This window comes from Typopeltis vanoorti, chromosome 23, assembly GCF_054136105.1.
Source record: "Typopeltis vanoorti isolate ZY-2024b chromosome 23, IOZ_Tvanoo_1.0, whole genome shotgun sequence".
NCBI classification, from domain to species: Eukaryota; Metazoa; Arthropoda; class Arachnida; order Uropygi; family Thelyphonidae; genus Typopeltis; species Typopeltis vanoorti.
In genome coordinates, this window is record NC_143571.1 from 44,104,384 (window position 1) to 44,126,623 (window position 22,240).

Here is a 22,240-nt window from a genome sequence, read left to right on the forward strand (position 1 = left end):
TTGAATGTTAGGTATAATACTACATTTGAACAACTACTTCCACAAGCCACGGAATTAAATGACATTTATGACTAGGTTACCTATTATTAGATTTGCATATCTATTCCTGTCAGAGCTTATTCTATTGTGCATCAGAACTATGGATAGTAGCATTTGAGGTCAGTGAAAGACAGTTGGTCATTCACATATATGAGAAGAGGATGTGTGATATAACCCTGAGGAACACCTGCACTGGTAGAGAAATGGAGAGAGGATAAGATAGCAATTTTTTGAGTAGTCCCCTAGCTTTACCATACCAAATGACTTCGAAATGTCAATTAAAACAGTGAAGATTCCTCTAAATGTTTCCATGGTATGACATGGCCACTGATGAGTGATGTAGGTGATTACATCTGCTGCAGCAGTTGAAGCCGTTACACAAAAGTTATGACCAATACCTTGTGAAAGCAGAAAGCATGATTTCCATTTGGACATAATGAAGTTTCCTATTTTTTTTGGCTCCTAAAATCAGTTTTGAATGTGCTGATGATCTTGATAAATCTGCTTGTAATATTTTAAGCTCTGCAAACAGAAAAAGTAAGATGAGATTTCATTGAAAGCCAGTAGTGTGAAACTTAATTCTATTGTACAGCCATTGCACACATCAGAAAAACTGAAGAATTAGATAAGGGAAGAGGAATCTAAGTAAAGAGAAATGAATGCTTCCATATCTAATGCAAATTTCTGTGGAGATATTACACTGATAGATGTGACCAAGACTGATATAAGATATATACAGGAATACCTTGATTATTGCAGTTGTTGTTGCCATGAAAAATACCACAATAATTGAATCTTCGATAATCGGGATAAATAATGGGTGTAAAATGGGTGATCATTGCCAAGGATTTTTCAAATCTATTAATTCAATTTTATATATGAAGTAAAAAACAAATGTGTTAAACGTGTTAAGTAAAAAATGAAGGTTCATTAAGAAAAACAAGATTATTCTTTAATCTTTATTTATATATAAGGAGTACATACAGTACATACAATTATTCTTTCTTGGATAAAAATTGGTGTAGAGTTGTCTGGTGGAATTTTTTCTTTCTTTTTTCTTCGTATAAAACTCGGTAGCAACGGATGAAATTTTCAATTTCCTGACAAACTTTCATTGATCGCACAAGAGTAGGATCGCCGTTCAAGATTTTTTCTTTAAAATTTTCAGCAATTCTAAACATTTCGTCCATTTCTTTGAGGGTAAATTCCTTCGGTGCCACATCAATTTGTTCGTCATTATCATCGATTTGAGCATCATAAGCACATTCTCTCTCTCGAGGTTAATTAGGTCTTCATCATCCAGCTCCTTATCATGTTACTGAAGCAGGTCCTGAACATCACCTTTTTTCAATTTCTTTTAGTCCTAAATCGAAACCAAGCTTAGTTATGTCATTGATAACACGGGTTACTTCATTTTCAAATCCTTTAAAATCATTTGCACAATGAGGAATAATCTTTTGCTATGCCGCTCTCAGGTTGCTAGACGTTACTTCACTCCATGCTTCCTTGACATTCTCAATGCAATTTTTGATATTGAATGCCTTCCAGAATTCTGCCAAAGTCATGGCTTCATCTCCTGTAGTCTTTTCTATTGCTTGTGAAAAAGTTCTTCATAGGTAATATGCCTTAAAGGATGCGATTACACCTTGATCCATTGGCTGGATAAAGGAAGTGGTATTAGGTGGTAAATAAATAACTTTTACATTTTCGCACAAATCATTCAGTGTGTTGGATGACTAGGTGCATTATCTAATATCAACAAGATTTTAAAATCAAGATTTAATGACTTGCAGTACCCTTCAGCTTCAGGACAAAAACAGTTTTTAAACCAATCCTCAAAAATAGTTTTTGTCATCCAAGCTTTTCCGTTGAATCCCCAATGAACAGGGAGAAAATTTTTATCTAAACTTCTAAGAGGGCGAGGATTTTGTGAACGATGAATAAAGAGAGGCTTCATCTTGTAATCTCCAGAAGCATTGCCACATAGTAAAAGTGTTACACGTTCTTTCAAAACCTTGTAGACAGGCTGTGATTTTTAATTTTTTGCTAAAAATGTTTTAGTGTGCATTATTTTCCATAATAAGCCTGTTTCATCAGCATTAAATATCTGATCATTGGTATAATTTCCTTCTTCAATGATCTGTTGCAATTCACCAGGAAAACTAGCTGCTGCTGCTTTTTCATCGGCACTTGCAATTTCACCTTGTACACCAACACTATGAATGCTCTATCGCTTTTTGAACCGATCAAACCACCCTGAACTTGCAGAGAAAGTTTCTTCCACTACTGATGCCGAATCATTTTTGCTTTCTAATTGTTTTATTTTTAAAGTTTCAAACAAATTCAATGCTTTTGATTTTATAGTCATTTGACTAAGAGGAATTCTCTTTTGGTTACAATCTTCTATCCACACTGACAATAGTGTTTCCATTTCAATCATAAGATGGCTTCTGTTTCTTGTAGTTTGGGACCCAGATGAGGTCGATGCACTTTGTCCTAGTTGCTTATAGTTTGCAGCGTGGTCTAAAATATGGCGAACAGTTGATTCATTTAGACTGTACTCTCTTGCAATTTTGGCTTTAGTTATGCCTACTTCATACTTATTTATCATATGCAAATTATCTTCTAAGATGATCACTCTACGTTTCTTCTTGATAGCTGTAGACTTGATATCATCCTTGTTTTTTTAAGCATTCATTGTAGGGGTAAATAAGAAGAGAAATAAATATCCACATGTACTTCAGGCAAAGGCGGACAGTTACTAGTGAGCAGGCACCATCGGATAAAAATGAAGCGCTACAAGAGAGTGATACCTGGAGAGTGGCGACTCGAACTGGTTGCATATGTAGTGGGTTACATCTCGCGGCCGCGATAATTCGAATTTGGAGCGCAATAATTGGAATTTTGGTATCAAATTACAAACCAATAAATTGAGAATCGCGATAATCGAGGTATTCCTGTATATATATATGCTTTGGATGTTACAAAATCTCAATGTAGATACTGACATGCGATAATTCGAATTTGGAGCGCAATAATTGGAATTTTGGTATCAAATTACAAACCAATAAATTGAGAATCGCGATAATCGAGGTATTCCTGTATATATATGCTTTGGATGTTACAAAATCTCAATGTAGATACTGACATGACTGAATGGGATAGTGGCCTATGTGTCACAAGAAGGTGCAAGAGAAATGGTGCTGCTTCTAACAGTTCTCAACTTATGTCTCAGTTCTGGTAGTCTCAAAAAAAGGGGAGGGAGAGTGGAAAGAGGAGTAAATAATTCCAACAGAAAAGGAAGAACCAAAACAGAGATAAAAAATGATAATGTATATGGCTAGCAAAGTTGGATTTAGTAACTGGAATTTAGTGTAAAGGGTACAGCATTTTTAGGAAGGACAGAAATGATGGGGGAGGGTCAACCGATGATATCAGATTATTTATATCCAGTAAGGAAGAAAACTCATGAAAGCAATAATGGCAATATTCATGTAGCGGTGAGTTTGAGACTATATGGTGTAAAGTTAAAGCTAACGGGATGAAATATACGGTGGGATGTTATCATGGGTGACTTAAATTATACAAATACTTATTATGTAGAAAAGAAATTTCATGATAAGAATGGATGAGAATTGAGCTGCTGGAAAACAACTTACTGAAGCAACATGTGAAAGAAGGTCCTCTACATCAAAGAATATTAGATTTGATCATAGCATCAGAATGGGTCTTCTTAGTTAAGAATCTGGCTGTTTTGCACCAGTTGGTGACAGTAATCATGTCATACTGTTCTGGGAAGTAGCTAACTATACGGATGTTAGTTAGCATAGGACAGGTCACATGCTGAGCTACAAAGCTGGAAATTATAACAAACTCAAGAGATTGCCATCTTTAGTCCCACGATATCAGTTATTGAATGGGATGGGAAAGGTGCTTAAATGAGACAATATGAAGAAAAACTAGGGTGGGTGTGAAATGAATGTGCAATTTTATTAAGCAAGGGATCCATAAGTCAAAGATGTGGAAGAAATATCATGCAAATAAGAGTGAGAGGATTTATGAAATATTTAAAGTGTAGGTAAGAGAAAAGTTAGGAAGCTAAATCAGATTATGAAAAAAAAAAAAAAAAAGCTGTGCAGGATAAATGCAACCCAAAAGAATTTTATATCACTATAATGTACATAAAAGAAGAAATGAATGTGAAATGAATGAATGCAGATGGTGCATATTGCTATCACTATACTAGATGAAAAAAAGAGATGTGTTAGCATGTGATAAAGGATTGTTCAGCTAATATCATTAATGTATATTGAGAAGGATCTGGCAGGAGATTTTAATTGTTTGCCAATGATGCAAAGATAGGCAGGGAAATCTGGGAAAGCAATTAATATCCAGCGGTTACAGAATGAACAAGCTGGAACAGTGAGCAAATGACAATGGATGTCTATTCAATGCAATGAAGGGTAAAGTTATGCACTTGGTGTGATGAGATTTCCAAAGACATTTTATATTTTTTAAGTAAGAGATGAATTTCATTGCCTTGTGTGAGACCACCACTACTCCACTTACCGGAAGTCTGAAGTGACTTGAAAATGTTCCGTGTTTGGCTTCTAGAGAAGGATTTCCAGAGTATATAAAAATTGATTAATTAAATTCCTAAATAGAATATGGGAAGAAGGAAACATCCCTCAAGAATGGAAGACAGCTATAGTCATAAACATATTCACAAAAGGAAAGAAAGGATTGTGGAAACTACAGAGGAATATCCCTATTAAATATGTGCTATAAAATATACCTAGATATAATTACAAGTAAATTAACACTATGGGCCAGGGAAATTATTGGAGAAGAAAATTGCGGCTTTAGGAAAGGAAGATCCTGCACCGATCCCACATTTCTACTCAAACAAATTATAGAAAAAAGAATAGAATTTAACATTCCAACATATATGGCCTTCCTGGATTATGAGAAAGCATACAATCAAATTAACAGATCAAAATTAATTAATATACTGTGTGAATTGAAAGCTCCACCTTAAGCTATAGAAAATATAAAGGAAGAAAGCTATATCAAAATTAAAATTAATAATGAAATAGCCGAAAAAATTAAAACCAATAGAGGTCTCATTCAAGGAAGTGGATTATCACCAATAATCTTCAATGTGCATATATATATATATATATATATAAAATTTCAAGAGAGTGGAGGAAAAACAAAATCATACGAATTAAAATAGGATATAAAGAAATAACCAGCCTTCTGTATTCTGATAATCAAGTTATTTTTGCTGAAAATGAAGACCAATTACAAAAAACAGTATGACATGAAAATCTCAATAAATAAAAAAAAAAAATCAACAGCATTTCAAGGTAAAGAAATTAAAAGATGCAAACTAGTTATTCACAACAAAGTAACAGAACAAGTGAACAAATTTAAATATCTAGAAAATTACATAAGCCAAGATGGAGAAATTGACATTGCATATAAAAAGCCAAAATTCCTAGCAGTCATTGGTACTTTGAACAGACACTTCAGTAAACGAATGTCTAGAACAACCCAAATAATACTATATAAAACAATAGCCATACCAATTCTGAAATATGGCAGTAAAACATGGACTCGAGGAGAACGAGATAAAAGACAAGTGGAAGCTGCAGAAACGAAGTTCCTTAATTTCTTTACCTGAAATGCTATTGATTTTGTTTTATTTATTGAGGTTTTCATGTCATACTGTTCTATTGTTTTGTTTTCACTTGCAGGATGCAAAATAGACAAGATAAGAAATGAAGAAATAAGAAAACAATTATCCATAATTAACATAACAGAAGACATTACGAATTATAGAAAGAACTGGAAAAACCATGTGGAAAGAATGAATGAAGACAGATGGCCAAATATTGCCTAAAAATATAAACTAAAGGGACACCGATCAAGAGGAAGACCCAAGAGGAGATGGGCAGAAGATTTTTTTAAACCCTTCAAAACATTACAGGCAAACAAATGCCTAATATGGGAAGCCAAGACGAAGAAGAAAATAAAAAGTGAAAAATATAGAATACATAAAAATCAATAAAAATAGGAAAAAGAAATCCTTAGCCTGTCCATGATACAAACGTACTACAGGTTTGCAAATAAACCTTTCATGGGTGGGAGCCACATTAAAAAAAAAAAATTTTTTTTAATTAAATCAGCAGGATTATGCTACAGTTTTGAAACTGATGAGATTAAGGATCTTGGAATTATATAATAGATAAGAAATTGAAGTTCAAAATGTCACATTGTAAAAACTGCAAATAACTCAGAGGATAACTGCAATGTTGAAACATTCACATATGAGGATAAGGAAGTTATTTATTATTTTGTCTCTTGACAAGGTCTTGATATGACAATACCTGGAATACTGTGTGCAGAATTAGTCTTAGTCTCTGGATTCGGGGGGGGGGGGGATAAAGAAGCTATGGAATGAGTACAAAGAAGAATAAACAAAGATGATATCAGGATTGGGGAATGTAGATAACAAGGGCAGGTTGAGAATATATGGACTGCAGACACTTTAGACAGGAGAAAGAGGGGTGATATGACAAAAGTTTATAAATTTCAAAGAGAGCATTGTAAGATATCAGTTGATGAAATGTTTCATTATATGAAAGATGAGGAGAGAACAAGGGAACATACATGGAAGTTTAGTTTCAGCGACAGCCAGATTTTTCTCTTGCAGAATTGTGAGTGAGTGGAACGGTTTGCCTGTGGAAGTGGTGAGTGCATACATGTGAATGAATTTAACAGAAGATATGACAGCTGGTGTGTATGATCTATGGCCTCTCTTCACAAGTTCTTGATTCCCTAGAAGTCGAACCGTTTGGCGTTCGGCACACCGTTTGGCAGCTCCTATAGGAGGAGATGACCTAGCTAATGCTTCTGCCTTAGTATCTCCACTTGGGCCTGGCTCCCACTGAAGAGACCTCAATAAAGGTCGAAACTAGTCTGGGTAGTGGCCCTTCCCTTAATGCATAACATTATACATATCCACAAGGAGATGTGTTTTGCATTATGGGAGATACTGAGATAGGAATGTTGGTAGCTTGCTCCACCTTTGCAAGGAGTCGCCCGGTGTTGTACCACTTTACCCCAGTCCTGAAGATACTTTTAGGTACAAACTTTATTTGCACACACTTGGATAAAGGATTAAACTAAATTTATTATAGTCTGACCAAGTGAAAAATAAACTTTCAACATCTTTCTCTAAATCCAGAGTAATTTAATAAAAAGATGGCACACCGTTTGGCAGCTCCAATAGGAGGAGATGACCTTGCTAATGCTTCTGCCTTAGTATCACCACTTGGGCCTGGTTCCCACTGAAGAGACCTCAATAAAGGTCGAAACTGGTCTGGGTAGTGGCCCTTCCCTTAATGCATAACATTATACATATCCGCAAGGAGATGCGTTTTGCATTATGATACTGAGATAGGACTGTTGGTAGCTTGCTCCACCTTTGCAAGGAGTCGCCCGGTGTTGTACCACTTTACCCCAGTCCTGAAGATACTTTCGGGTGCAAACTTTGTTTGCACACACTTGGATAAAGAATTAAATTAAATTTATCCCTAGAAGCTTGGATAATAATAATAATAAACTAATCAGTATCTCAAGAGTGACAGGTAGAAGTATCAAAATCATTTAGTTATGGGGAGAATTCAGGAAGGAGTAGACAGAAATACAGTATACAGGTTTTCCCTGGGTTATGGTCAACCTGACTTATGGTGTTCCGTACTTACGAATGGGCTCCCAAGGCTCTCAATAAGTATAATTAATAATTAAATTAATAATTCGGGAACTAGTTTCTTTCGCACATGTAAACAAACTCGCACTTTGCCGCATTAGTAAAGCAGCTCTTCCCGTTATTTGGAAGTCAAATTTAAGGACCTGGGTCACACTTGACATGTGTGAAGATTGATCTTGAACTGTTTTATTCTTGCTGTGGAACGTTACTGTTTGTAAAAGAAAATTCCCTTCAAAATTCTGCTTGTGCTAGACAATGCTCCTGGATATCCAACATCTTTAGACGACCTTCACCCTAATGTAAAGATCATATTTTTACCACCCAACACTACGCCCGTTACTACAGCCAATGGACCAGGTAGTCATTTTTGCATTTAAGGCTTATTACTGACGGTGTACATTCCTTCCTGCAAGCAGGAAGGGCTACGGAAGATGATGTGATGATCTTGAGAGAGTTCTGAAAGAATTATCCATGACGCCATCAAAAACACTGCTGATTCTTGGGAGGAAGTGAAGCAATCAACAATTAATGGGGTGTGGAATAAACTGTGTCCTTAATGCTGTGATTTTCGTGGCTTCACGGAAGACATTGCTCATAGGGTTTCCAGGTGGGAAGGAATTCCCGCCCTTTCTTGGGAATTTTTTTCGTTTTCCCCTTCCCGAATCCCAAGAAAATTTGGTCAGGAAATTGGGAAAATTTTTAATAAATTATTTTTTATTACATCATAAATCATATTTTAATATTGTTTTATAGATTGCCTTCACAATGAGTAAAGAGTATAAAGAATGTTGGGAATATTTTAGAAAAGATAAAGAATCAGCTCGTTGCCAGATATGCTCCAAAACTTTGCAATGCAAAGCATCATCAACCAGCGGTCTACATAGGCACCTAGTATACATTCATGGAATGAAAAGGAAAAAAAAGTCTGAATTGAATAATGATGAGCCAATGCCTTCATCTTCTAAGAGACAAACGACACTTTTACATTATGTCAAGGGGACTGGATTTAGAAGAAACCATAAGCAAATTAGCAGCCTTGGATGGGATATCAGTCAACACTATCACAAAAAGTGAGTCTATTACGGAAAGTTTCACAAGTAAAGGAATGCAGTTGCCAAGAAGTCCATCTTCAGTTATGACATTAATACATAATTATTATAGTAAAGTGAAACAACTGTACATCCAGAAATTGGAAGTATCCAAATGTGATAATAAAAAACTGAGTATTTCAATAGATGAGTGGGCCAGTTGCAAGAATCACAGATACATGAATGTTCACGTATACTGGAAATGAGACATCTATGAACCTTGGTTTAATAAGAATACATGAGAACTGTCCTGCAGAAAAAGTGTTATCCTTGCTTCAGGAAAGATTAGAAAACTTTCAGTTAAAACTTGAAAGTGATGCGGTTGCAATTACAAGTGACGGTGCAGCTGTTATGGAAAAATTCGGAAAATTATCACCGACTATTCAATAGTACTGCTACAACTATGCGCTACATCTAGCTGTAACAAAAATATTTTATGTTAAAAAGTTGAAAGGTGAAGCATCAGTGACTTGTAGCAGTGATAGTGAATTCAATACAGATTCTGAATACAATAAAGATAACAGTGATTCTGAGTTAGATGCTGTGGCCCGAGCTGATCAGTATGATTTGCAAGATGATCTATCCTCGGCAATTAGCAGTGTACGAAGAATAATGAAAATATTTAAATATTCTCCAGGAAAAAATTATCTTTTGCAGCAAGAAATAACCAAGAGTGAAAAGAGGGAACTAGAAGTCATTTTGGACTGTAAAACACGCTGGAACACACACTGGAGAGAATGATAGAGATTTTTAAAGATCGTAAATCCGATTAAGACTGTTTTACGAGAGCTGAAACTCAATCACTTATGGAAAGAAGAGTATTATGAAATATTGAGAGGTATGTTGAATTGCTTACAACCTGTAAGATTAGCAGTTGAAGCCTTAAGCAATAGAGAAGCTAATATTCTCACAAGTGAAGGAATTTTTAAGTTCCTGTTCAGTAATTTAGAAAAACAGAATTCTTCAATGAGCCAAATGCTTTTAAAGGAAATAAAATTTGAATTGGTTAAATGTAGAAATAGAGATCTTGTGTCTCTCACAAAGTACCTGAACAATGTTAGTTGTTTTATGTGAGATGGAAGAGGATGAATTTTTTGCCTTGTCAAGTAAGAATGAAATTGCACGATTGGCGAAGTCATTAATGGAAAGACTTTTTAAAGGAACATTTACAGAAGTTCCAATAAAAGAAATAAAAAGCTGTCCTTACAGAGAGTTCTGACATTAAATCAGAATCTGATCTGAAGAGGTGAATTAAAGAAATTTTTCCACATCAAGTATATTTGTTACAAAGCGAACATCATGATTGTCTGATCGGGCAATTAATGTTCTATGTTTCTCAAAGTTTCATTTTAAAAATGACAAACTATTTGAAGTATTTTTTTAATTTTCAAACGAATAATATTTGCATTTGTTTTCTATTAATGTTTAATTTAATAAATAAAATATTTAAATGAGATTGGGAATTTTAATACATTGTGTGATATAAGTAAAAACTCACTGTATACTATAAGGTTTGGTTAAATAAAGTTTGCATTAATTACATTGTTTATATTTTGAAAAAATCTGAAATATAACAGAAACCTAGCCAAAATGATACCGTAATGACCCCTCTTGAGCGTTCAGGGCAAGAGATGCACTAGTCATGAAATTCCGATCGACCTCCATTTAGGAAATTTCATTTACTCATTTTTTTGCTTCAATCTTTTACATATAGGAGTGTCTTGAAACCTTTGAAAGACTGCGGCAGGGCAACGAACCCCAGTTGCCCCACCTTCTCTACGGCTTTTCTGTTTATTAACATTTACTGTTATAGCCATTATTACAGATGATCAACGAAAATTAAATAAAAAAGATTATTTCGGGAATTCTCGAGAATTCTTGGGAAATACGATTTCCCGTTCTCGATTCCCAAATGTCGGGAATTTGGAAACACTAATCGCTCAAGCCAGAAAAGCTGTGGTGGATAGTGGCATTGCACTGCAAGTGCCACGGCAGTGAAATGTCCAAATGCACTGCAATTGGACATCAATGAAAATGATGTCATTGACTACTAGTGTTAGATCCTGAATAAAGGATTTTCTAAGAAGTTGTTCATTCAGAATCTAACATGAAAATTCTAACTAATTTAAAATAATACCTGCACACCAGCAGAAAGTAATAAGACCTTGTTGTATAAGAGAATGCGTATTAATATGTGAATTGTATTAGAAATATTTATAGTCAAAAAAGGAAAACTAAACTAAAGAATTGCGGACAAATTAATGATTCATGTAAAAGAAATATTAGGTTAAATTTGTGTCCTATTAAGCTGTCTCAAATAACATAAGTCGACAGACAGGTCATGAGTAACAGTGCAAAGGTCGCGTCTGAAATGCACGTATCGGTCGTAACGCCGGAGGCTACAGCGTACGTGGAAAATAACAGCACGCTTTCCTCGAAGACAGCACCTAACAGCAATAGGGAGAGTAGGGATCATCTTAAGGGCATTAAAACTAAGGGTCGTGCGAAAAAAAGGATACAACAAAAAGAGGGCGCTAGAACATGGGATATAAGGCAATGCATGCCATATTGAGTCTTTTTGTTCCGGATTTCATCTCGAGGATTCTTGGCCGGTGGTCGGAAAAAGGACGAGCCAGGGTTCTATGATGTCAGACAGCGGGCTGTTTTCCTGATTATGCTGAACAAGATCCCGCATGGAGCCGTACGCGAATCATCAGCCTATGCGGAAATTGTGCCAGCCGCTGGATGTCCCATCGGAAAGGAGCGGAGATAACCCTCAGTCGCAGAAGAAAATAGTTCGAGTCCGGCAGCAGTAGAAAGGACGACGTAGCCAAAGGCCAGGTGCTGAGATAGCCGATCGAAGGATGACCAGAACAACACGTGGTAGTTAATAGACCTTCGGAAAGAACTGGGTAATGTAGAGATCTTTGTTATATGTTACGGAAGTGATAGAAGATTGAAAGTTATGTTTGATTAAGTAATGTAGACAATCCTTTAGAGAACTTGGATAAGATTTCGTATTTGAGACAGCAAAATTCTGTTGGACAAGGAATTGTCTGGAACAAATCTAATTGTGTGTGATTTGTTCCAGACAATTAGATCTGGATTGCGGTCTAATCCAGATCTAATTGTCTGTGACTGAAGTAATAAGTGTATTTTGTTTAGTAGATAACCTTAACAGAGAAATCAACAAGTTGTATAGATTTAGAAGTTTTTAGTAATTTGATTCAATTTAGTTGTAATTGTCATTCAGTTCCAATAAGCATGTTTTATTGCATATGCCTGAGTCATGCCTGAATTCGAGATATCAAATTACCACTTATAAAATTAGAACCATAGCGGGAAAAATTTTAGATATATATGTTTAATAGATCATTGGTCAATTGCAAAGTACCGATATCTATTTAAGTGTGTGTTAGAGTGAATGCCAGTGAATCTAGGAATATTTCTCTGAACTTGAATAAAATTCCTGTTATAGGATACTGGTTGGTGCATTATAAATATAAATTTGCCAGTATCTGAAAAGGAAATATCCCTAGGTGGAATCTAGTTAGGCTATACACAAGAAAAGATAATAGAGGTTAATGAAGTATAGAAACTATGAAATTAGAGAGAAACAACAATAAGAAATAATAAATGTAACACTAGAGTCCCATTCACAAGAATTAACCAATGAAGACCTTATAGAGATAGAGAAGCAACTGATAGAAACACAAGAACACAAAGAATCAGAAGATCCAGAGCCAAGAAAGTTTACGACAAAAGAATTAGCTGAAGTCTTTTGTTTCATTGAAGCAGGATTTGCTAAGCTTGAGGAGCAAGATCCTAACATTCAGTAATTTACGAAGGTTTACTGTGCGGTTAGTGAGAACATAAGCTGCTAAAGGCCAGTTATGATGAAAAAAAAAGAAAAAGGCTGTACAAACAACCCTAGATACCTTTTTCAAGAAACTGACTTCAGTGGTAAGCTCCCCTCCTCTAGAAATAGAATCAAATTCTGATTCTCCAGCACCAGGTCCATCCTCTCTAGCACAATCTCCATCATCATCTTCTGAATGTCAGCCTACCTTCTTGTCTCTGAAATGCCCCTTCCAGTAAGCAAGACATTGATGCAACCTTTAATATTCTTTTTTGAAATTTCTCCTATATCCTATCTTTTCCATGAGTTTGCTTTTATGTTCTGTTTGTTTGAATTAAAAGAAAGAGCACAGTAGTTTCTGTAACTTATTATAGTACAGGGGTATTATTATTATTACACTGTATTATTATTGCCACATATGAGCCATTATAGTATTATCATTATTACTGCATATGTGCTGTTCATCTGGGATCTTCTGAGTTACATACAGATCCGACTAAAAGACGTTCTTAGGAACTTATCTTGTCCGTAACCTAGGGACTGCTGTAATTTATATTTTGCTGGTGATGGAAGCATGTCTTTTGAGAAGGATAGGTGTTGCTTTAGTATTTTTTTAATATGCAGGGTAATCAAAATTAAAGTATCCCTGTTTAAGGCCTTATGGGACACCATCCAGTGATCCAAATGCTGCAAAACTTTGCAGGAATACATCATGTGTAATGCAGAAGTGATATATGAGAAAGAAAAAAAAAAGTTCCAAAATTCACTACAGGGTACTGCTGAAAACAACGAATGCAAGAAATTTGCATATCATACAACTCAGCACATGCAGGAGGGTTCAAAAAGATGGACACAGGATTTTCCCTTTCATTCTGGTTGTTAATAATGCCCACAGTGATGGCACTAACCTTGCCCCAACATGCTTTGCTGCACTCCGTGAATTTCATCGCATGAACAAATGTCAACAAGGTCCACTATCTCCATATGATCTGTAACAAATGATGTCATTTGGAAGAGATGTTGGGAATTAGATCTGGCAGAGGTTGCAAACCAATCACTTCACAACAAGTGAATGAAGTTGCTACTGCTCTTGTGGAGCAGGTCATGAAATACACCGTTGGTTCCTGTAGTGCACATGCTGTATCACAACTTGGAAATATTCTATGGAAGATTCTGCATTTCTACCCATTCAAGATAACCCTTACACAGCAGTTGTGCCTGCAGATACTTTGAAAGATGACTGACATATGCTTTAAATTCCTTGCTCGAGTGGAGTTGGCCACTGAGTGGTAGTGGCTGATTTTGCAGAGAGATGAGGCTCACTTTCACCTGAAAGCTGTGAATACCCACAATTGCTGGATATGGGCTATGCAAAACCCACATGCAATCCAATAAATTCCTTTGCATTCATCCAAAATTACTGTGAAGTGCAGGTTTACAGCTTCATTTATCACTGGACCATTCTTTCTTTGGACATTCACCGGTCAGGTCCTGTGATCTGCTCAGTTACTGCCAAGAGTTATTGCAATATGATAAACATTTTTGTTGTGCCACAGCTACAGCATTACCTGTGCATGGATTCAGTAATCTTCATGCAGGATGGGGTCCCTCCACACATTGTTCGATCCATACATGAGGTTCTTCAAGAACATTTCACAGAAGGCAGAGTGATCAGCCACGCGTTTCCCACTGCATGCCTGCCTTGTCACTTGATCTGACCCCCCCCCATGACTTCTGGCTCTGGGGAGTTCTCAAAGACAGGGTTTATCAGGATCGTCCTGATAACTTGCCAACATTGAAAGGCAGCATAATGCAGCATGTATGCAACATTCATCCTAACCAGCTGCATCCTGCCATTGAACACACTGTGCAAAGTATGCAAATTGTGGCATACTAGAAAGGACAACACATTGAACAGTACAGCCTGTGAATGCATGATGGAAGAGAATAAAAATGTGTTATTTATACTTGTGTCACTTTTCTCCTTCTTACACACACAGAAAAAGTACTATATATACATTCATCTATGTCGAGTGGTGAATTTTGCAACTAGTTCCCACTCCCCTTCACATATCGCTTCTACACAATGTATTTATTCCTGTAAAGTTTCACAACATTTGAATCACTGGGTGGCATTGCACAAGGCCTTAAACAAGGATATTTTAATTTTGATCACCTTGTATTTGTATGAATTCCACACATAGCAACATCAGATACAGGAGAACAATATTTAATGCACTTGTTGAAGATGTTTTTGAAGCTAGGGATGCCTAAGCACTGCAAGATTTGTCACACGACCTTTCATCGCCCAGTAATCCCACCTACAGTTTTGCTTGATGATGGAATGCATAATTTCTCATGCTCATTTGATGGGCCAGGCCATTGCTTAAAATTGAGCGAGACAATTGATCAACCACTGCCTTAAACACTGATCTCCATATCTTTCTTTAGTGGAACAAGTATAACCTTGGTCACCTTTAATCCTGAAATCATTAAAGGTGACCAAGGTTATCCCCCCCCCCCACAGTGGGATCTATTTGGGTTGTCTTGGCTGCTGGGCTGAAGTTCTCAAGATGCAAGCTTCCCAAATTTGGGGCAGTCTCATGCACCCAAATTTGTTGGGGTTTGGAAAGTTTTATTAGAGTTGAGGCTGATTCTATGAACAATCTTTCATATTTAAATTTGCTGCAGTGTATTAACGTGGCTTTCTTCCAACGTATTCTGTGGTGGGTATCCAGAGCATGGTCTGCAAGCTCAGAGTGGCAGTACTGATGAAACTGAATGTAGTCTTTGTGTTCCAAAATCCTGGCATTTGCTGTCCTGCCTGTTTGGCCAAAGTAGGACAGTTTACAGCTGCAAGGGACCTGATATACCCCAGGTAGGTCTAGGGGAACTGGTTGGTCTTTGGTGGAACAGATAAGGGATGCCAATTTTTATATGGTTTGTAACAAGAATTTTGTATGGTTTGTTACAAACCATACAAAATTAATGTGTCATAGTTGTATGTTCCCATGAAGATGGCATTTAATTAATATTCCAGTATACATTGTAAATGCCTTAATAATTTAATAGTCATGTGTTACCAACGTATAAGCCTATCTACAAAAATCTCATATTATACACTGATCCATTATCTTATCATGCTTATTTTTTTTCTTTTAATTACAAAAGATCTTCAGCTTTTCAGCAATAGAGAGAATAATGTACTATTATTTAATGTGCTGATGATATACCTTTTGATTCTTAAGAACTTCATGCTTTTGTAAAGATATATATGATAGTACTGAAATAACACTAGTAAAACACACTGAATAAATGTTAAAAATACAAAATAATTAGGTTACCTCCCCCATCAAGCATGGTCACTAAATAAACATATACATGTAAGGCAGTCCAATAAAATAACAGTAAACTCATTGTAAACCTGACTTGCCAATATAAAACTAAAAAGAACACACTTGAAGTTTATCTCATCAGTGTTTTATATGCTTTAGATACACTTACCATCTTCTCCAGTTGAATGGGTGAGCGTTTCTGACTGTTCGCTGGCACTTCTACCATTATAGGCACGTACATAAAATGTGTAATTGGTAAATGGTTTCAGCTTATCAATCAACTGACTTGTATTTACAGCAACCTTCTGTAATTCAAGGCCACCTATATAATGCAAAAATGCCAATGTTATTTCTGAAACATTCATTCTCAACAGTTAAGGACTGAAATCTGATTGATTTATGGTTTATTGGTGCAAGGACAGCAAGGTCATACTGCACCAAAGCAACAGTATATAATATAACAATAAATAGTAATTAAAGTGATGAATTAGTAAATATGTACTGTACAAAATATGCTAATATAAATGCAAATTTTAAAAAAAAATTAATTCAGTATTTACACAGAAAATAGAATTGATAATCAAATAATATATCAATTCATATAATATAATAATTCAGATAATCAAAATTAATAAATCAGTTCTTTGTAAATAAGTTAAACACATCATGCAATTTGTCTGAGTCTGATAATTTCTACTTGAGCATATAAGGCTCAGCTAGATTAGTAAAAATCTAGCTGAGCCTTATATTCAAATAGATGAAGTGCTGGTATTCTACCAAAACATGACAGATCGTGAGATGTGCAGTGCATTTTTCACACATAGGTGGGTGATCAACTATCAGGAAATAAGAATGTGTAAGATGACTGTGACCTATATAGAGCTTAGCAAGAACAACTTCATCTCTTCTGTTTCTATGTTTACTAGACTGCCAATGCTTCATTGAGACTTAATGACATGAAAATTTTTTTTGTCAGTGCTTCCTGTCATGAAGACTGCTATTGGAAAATAAGATCTGATTGTATAGGCTGTCTGGATTCTATATATCGGATGCTCAAACAGTACATGAAAAAAGTATCTAGCAAGAGCATCTGCAATTTCATTTCCTTTAATTCCAATGTTGCTAGGAATCCAGAACAACCAAACATCAAAATTAAGAGTCTTCATTCTTTAACAGTTATAAAGCTTCATACATCACTTTATGTGGATTATACACAGGACAAGAGAAGTGTAAAGAACTCAATAAGTATGCATAAATTACACACTTTTGCCCATTTTTATTTTATATGCACAAGCTGCTTATGACTGCTGCAATTAAGAGATATCTGGTGGGATATAGTAATGTCAGGAAATACAGCAACACAACTAACAGAGGTCTCAGATCTTGAATCATTAGTACAGATGAGCAAGAATTCAGAGTGAGCTGCTGTGTGTGTGCATTAAACAATTGCAGGTACACAGATGGAGTATGAGACTTCTCTAGTTGACAAAGTGATAGGTTACAAGATGGAGGAAACCTGTCTGGAGGAATGCTGTATGTCTGGAATAGGTAATGTTGTCAATATTTAAGCCAGTAGCTTCCATAATCTCTTTAAGACGTTTACCAAAGGGACATATGTGACATTGAGCTAATCAACACAGACAAAAGACAATAGTCCAGTTAGGATGCTTTGGAAGAGACTATTTTTGGGCACAGTTAAGCAACAACTATTTTCGTCTAAGCAATACAGCAGGTTCATTTAATTCGGCATAAAGACTTAGAATGGTGATGTGTGAAAAGCACCAGTAGCTATTCATATACCCTGATGATGGATTGGGTCTAACAATCAAAGTGTGCTTGCCCTTGCAGAACGGTAAACCTGGGATCCATAGTCAAACACTGACCATACAAGTGCACCTTTCCTTTAACGTTACATGATAATTGACATTCATTTTGGTAAATCAAGGAATCTACAACTGTGTTAAGAATAATTACTTTAATTTCCCAACATTTCAACCCTCATGCTTACTAAATAACTTAAGGAAATGACAACGTACAATAGAATATACATTAAAATTACTTATTAAAATTGAAGTTACTAATAAATTAAAACCATATAACTCTATACCCCCCCCCCCCCCGTATTTATGGATTCCCAAAAATATTTAAAGAAAATGTGCCATTACGTCCCATAGTGGATGGCATTGATTCCCCCACATACAAATTAGCTAAACATTTGGCCAAAGCGCTCACACACTATACTGGCAACACACATACAAATTAGCTAAACATTTGGCCAAAGCGCTCACACACTATACTGGCAACACACATACAAATTAGCTAAACATTTGGCAGAAGCGCTCACACACTATACTGGCAACACACCATCACACAAAAAAAATCTCAGCCCACTTCAAAGCCAGCATAGAAAACCTTACACTCCAACATACTGATATAAGTCAGTTTTGACGTCTCCTCCTTATTCACAAATGTCGCACTCAAGGAAACCTTAGAGCTAATCGAAGCTAAATTTCCTCCCGATATCTCAGCCCTATTTCAGTTCACAATGAACTCAGGCTATTTCATTTGGCAAGGAAAATTCTACAAACAAATAGAGGGGACAGCCATGGGTTCACCACTCTCCCCACCCCTGGCCAATTTCTTTATGGAGACCTTTGAAGAGAAAGCCTTAAACTCTGCCTCACAAAAACCAACCATATGGCTTTGGTAAGTTGATGATGTTCGCTATTTGGCCACATGGCTCTGATACACTCCTCTCCTTAACACACTTAAACAACCAACACCCCAGAATAAAGTTCACCCTGAAAAAAAGAGGAAAAAAACAGCCTCCCTTTCCTAGACACACTAGTCACCCACCAGCCTGATGGAGCCTTGGTTTTCTCAGTTTATAGAAAACCCACCCATATAGGCAGATACATTCACCAACAATCCCCCCCCCCCCTTACAACAATATGGAGTTGTTAAAACACTATACAACAGGGCTAAACTAATCTGTTCAAAATGACAATGCCCTAATCAATGAACTAAATCACATCCTCAACACTTTCTCAGCAAAAAAATCCAAAAAAATTGAAACCAGTAAACCACAACCTCCCTCCCCCTCACAACAAGGATTACTCTAAATCCATCACCATTCCCTCCATCCGAGGCACCTCAGAAAAAATTACAAAAATCCTAAAAAAACATGACTTGACCTCTTGTTACAGACCATATAAAAAATTGGCATCCCTTATCCGCTCCACTAAAGACCAACCACTCCCCCTAGACCTACCTGGTGTATATCAAGTCCCTTGCAGCTGTAAGTTGTCCTACTTTGGCCAAACAGGCAGGACAGCGAATATCAGAATTTCAGAGCACAAAGACTACATCCAGTTTCACCAGTACAGCTATTCTGGTCTTGCAGACCATGCTCTGGATACACGCCACAGAATATAGTGGAAGAAAGCTACAATAGTACACCGTAGCAAGTTTATATTTGAAAGACTATTCATGGAATCAGCCTCAGCCCTAAGAAACATGCCAAACCTCAACAAATTTGGTTGCATGAGACTGCCCCAAATTTGGGAGGCTTACATCAGGAAACCTTCAGCCCAACGGCCAAGAATACCTACATAGTCCTCTAGGGGACACCATCAGGACTTTTAGGAAAACCATAGCTTCCTCGCTTAGTTTCTCATTTACTGTGTTTAGTGTGCCTGCGTGCACGTGTCTTTATTGTAAGTTCCTTTGAAGATGGCAATGTGACGTTGCCGAAAGATTGGAAATATATTGAAGTTTAATTTAATGCATATTCTATTGTACATTGTAATTTCCTTAAGTTATTTAGTAAGCATGTACAACCAACGTCTAAGCCTTTCTACGAGAATTCAACCTTCATATTAAGGTTGTTAATATGAAGGTTGAATTCGTATTAAGGTCCATATTAATATACAACCCTCATATCTGGAGTATACACATATATAGACAAAGACAAGCTATATTAGATTTCAAACAGTATGCCAAAGTAACAATGATTTCATCAACAATTATTATACTGGCATGGCAGACAGTGAAAAAAAAAAACTATGTCCTGTTCATAACATTATCAGAGAACAAATTAACATTAATACCTTTAATACAGCAATATTGACAGTATAATCATTAATCTAATATAAGTATTCATTATATTAAAGCTAAGATATTAGGTTACTACAATGCTAATTATAATTTATAATGAACTCTTAGAACAAAATAGTATGCGGGTAGAATATGTGCCTTCCATATTCTTGGGAGTTTTAGTTAACATCATTATTGTTAACATTAGGGTGGTTGATAAGACTTTCACAGGCATCCTTAAATTTACGTTCATACCATGTTTTGGTGTGATGTAAACAACAGGTGCTTTTCCAGTCACTTTTATTTAGAGCATTCAGGGCATGATCAGAAAGGTCAGCTTTACTATAGCTATTAAATTTAACATGTCATTTATATTCCCTTTTTCAGATAGGAATTGTGCATCCTGTTACACCTATATAAGGCAAATTACGGGTGCAATTATTATGGTATACTCCAGGATGAGCCAATGGAGGAAGTGCATCCTTGGAGAAGTCAAATAAGTTCTTTAATTTTGCAGGAAGTTTAAACGTGGCATTAAGGTTGTATTTCTGTAGTATTCTATTTATCTGATATCCCTAAACAGTGATAAACTCATGCTACTTAGTAAAGGAAGGCCTAAACTTTGCTGTGGCAGAACAGTATCAGGTCATCCCAAAAGTAATATTGTTTTTAGAATTAAGTTTTGAAGAGATATAAAAGATAAATCACTTGCTAATTTAATCAAATATATATTCTCTATTTGAATCAAATCAAATTTGATTTGAATCAAATTCCAACGTATGAAAGCTTCATAATGCCATTTCTATATAATTCAGGAGGTTTGGAGACAAAGAAGTCGCATAAGCTCAATTTCAGTGTCTCTAATGTATCATATGGTTTTTCATTAAAGAAGGCAAGATGGCTTTCCACAGTACTATAAGCAAGACCTGAATTTCACTGACTCAGATTTTGCTACAGATAATTAAACAGATGCAGAGGAAAAATTTTGTAATTCCTTGGCCAGAATTCAAAATTCATAAGTGAAAATAATTTACTCTGTCATGAGAATACATATAGTCAGGTCTCTTTTTATGTGGTCAATACATTCCACAGAAAACCGCATAAAAAAATCACAAAAAAGACCTAACTTGCATTGAAAAATTAGGGATATGTTCCATAATATTCTAAAACCACATCCACGAAGCAATGAATTAAAATAAACATAAAATCGCATAAAAAAGATTATAAAAATTCAGGAAAATAAGAATGCCTAAGTTTGTTTTAAAGCTTTATTCATTTAATTTTATTGAAAAGTAATTTTTTTTACATTTTTTTATCAGAATTATTGTTGCTATTAGACAATATTTGGTGACATTTGTGAACTGGTGCGAAATCACTTTCATCACCAGAAGAGATGGTCAGCACATCAGATCTGTATGGTGAAGGAAATGGTTCTTCACAAACAGAATCAGCTTCACCCTCGTTCTGTGTGCTGATTTTTTTCTTCTGACAATGTAATCAGTGATTAAACTTTGCGATGATGATTTTACGTTTTTTATACAGTTTGCAATATCCAGACATACAAGTTCTTCAGCTCACATTGGAATTTAAAGGCTTGTTCAGAATTTGTGTCATTAAAATTAAAAAGAAAATGATTTTCCAATTTATTGCACAGTTCAAGACCTTCTCGAATTATATTTGCAGTGAGGGAGACAGGTTTTTCTTCCGCTTCACTATCGTTTTCTGGATCTTCATATATATCTAAAGTTAATTGATATCCAATAATATCATAGTCACTTAAGCCATTATCCACAAGCAATTCATCTACATCATTCTGGCTAAATGTATCAAAACCTTCTCCACCAATTTCATGTGCCAAAGTAATGATTTCAGCTGATAATGTAGATGTTTGAATGGTTGCATTGTTTGCAACATATCCAGGCCAAACTGCTTTCCAGCAGGCATTTAAAGTATGTGGTCTTATTTCAGCAATAGCAGATGCAACATGATTTAAGCAGTCCAAAATAGAAAATTTTTTTCAACCATCAGTTACTGTTAATCATTCATT

The 22,240-nt window shown here is 35.8% G+C and overlaps 1 protein-coding gene across 1 annotated transcript in view; it reads right to left on the bottom strand.

Moving 5' to 3' along the window:
* Window positions 1-22,240, bottom strand: part of LOC150093808 (protogenin-like) — a 497,946-nt gene that overhangs the window by 270,858 nt on the left and 204,848 nt on the right. The window contains exon 10 of the mRNA XM_090412521.1: window positions 16,268-16,420. Within this exon, the coding sequence (XP_090268647.1) occupies window positions 16,268-16,420 (153 nt within the window). The remainder of the gene's footprint in view (window positions 1-16,267; window positions 16,421-22,240) is intronic.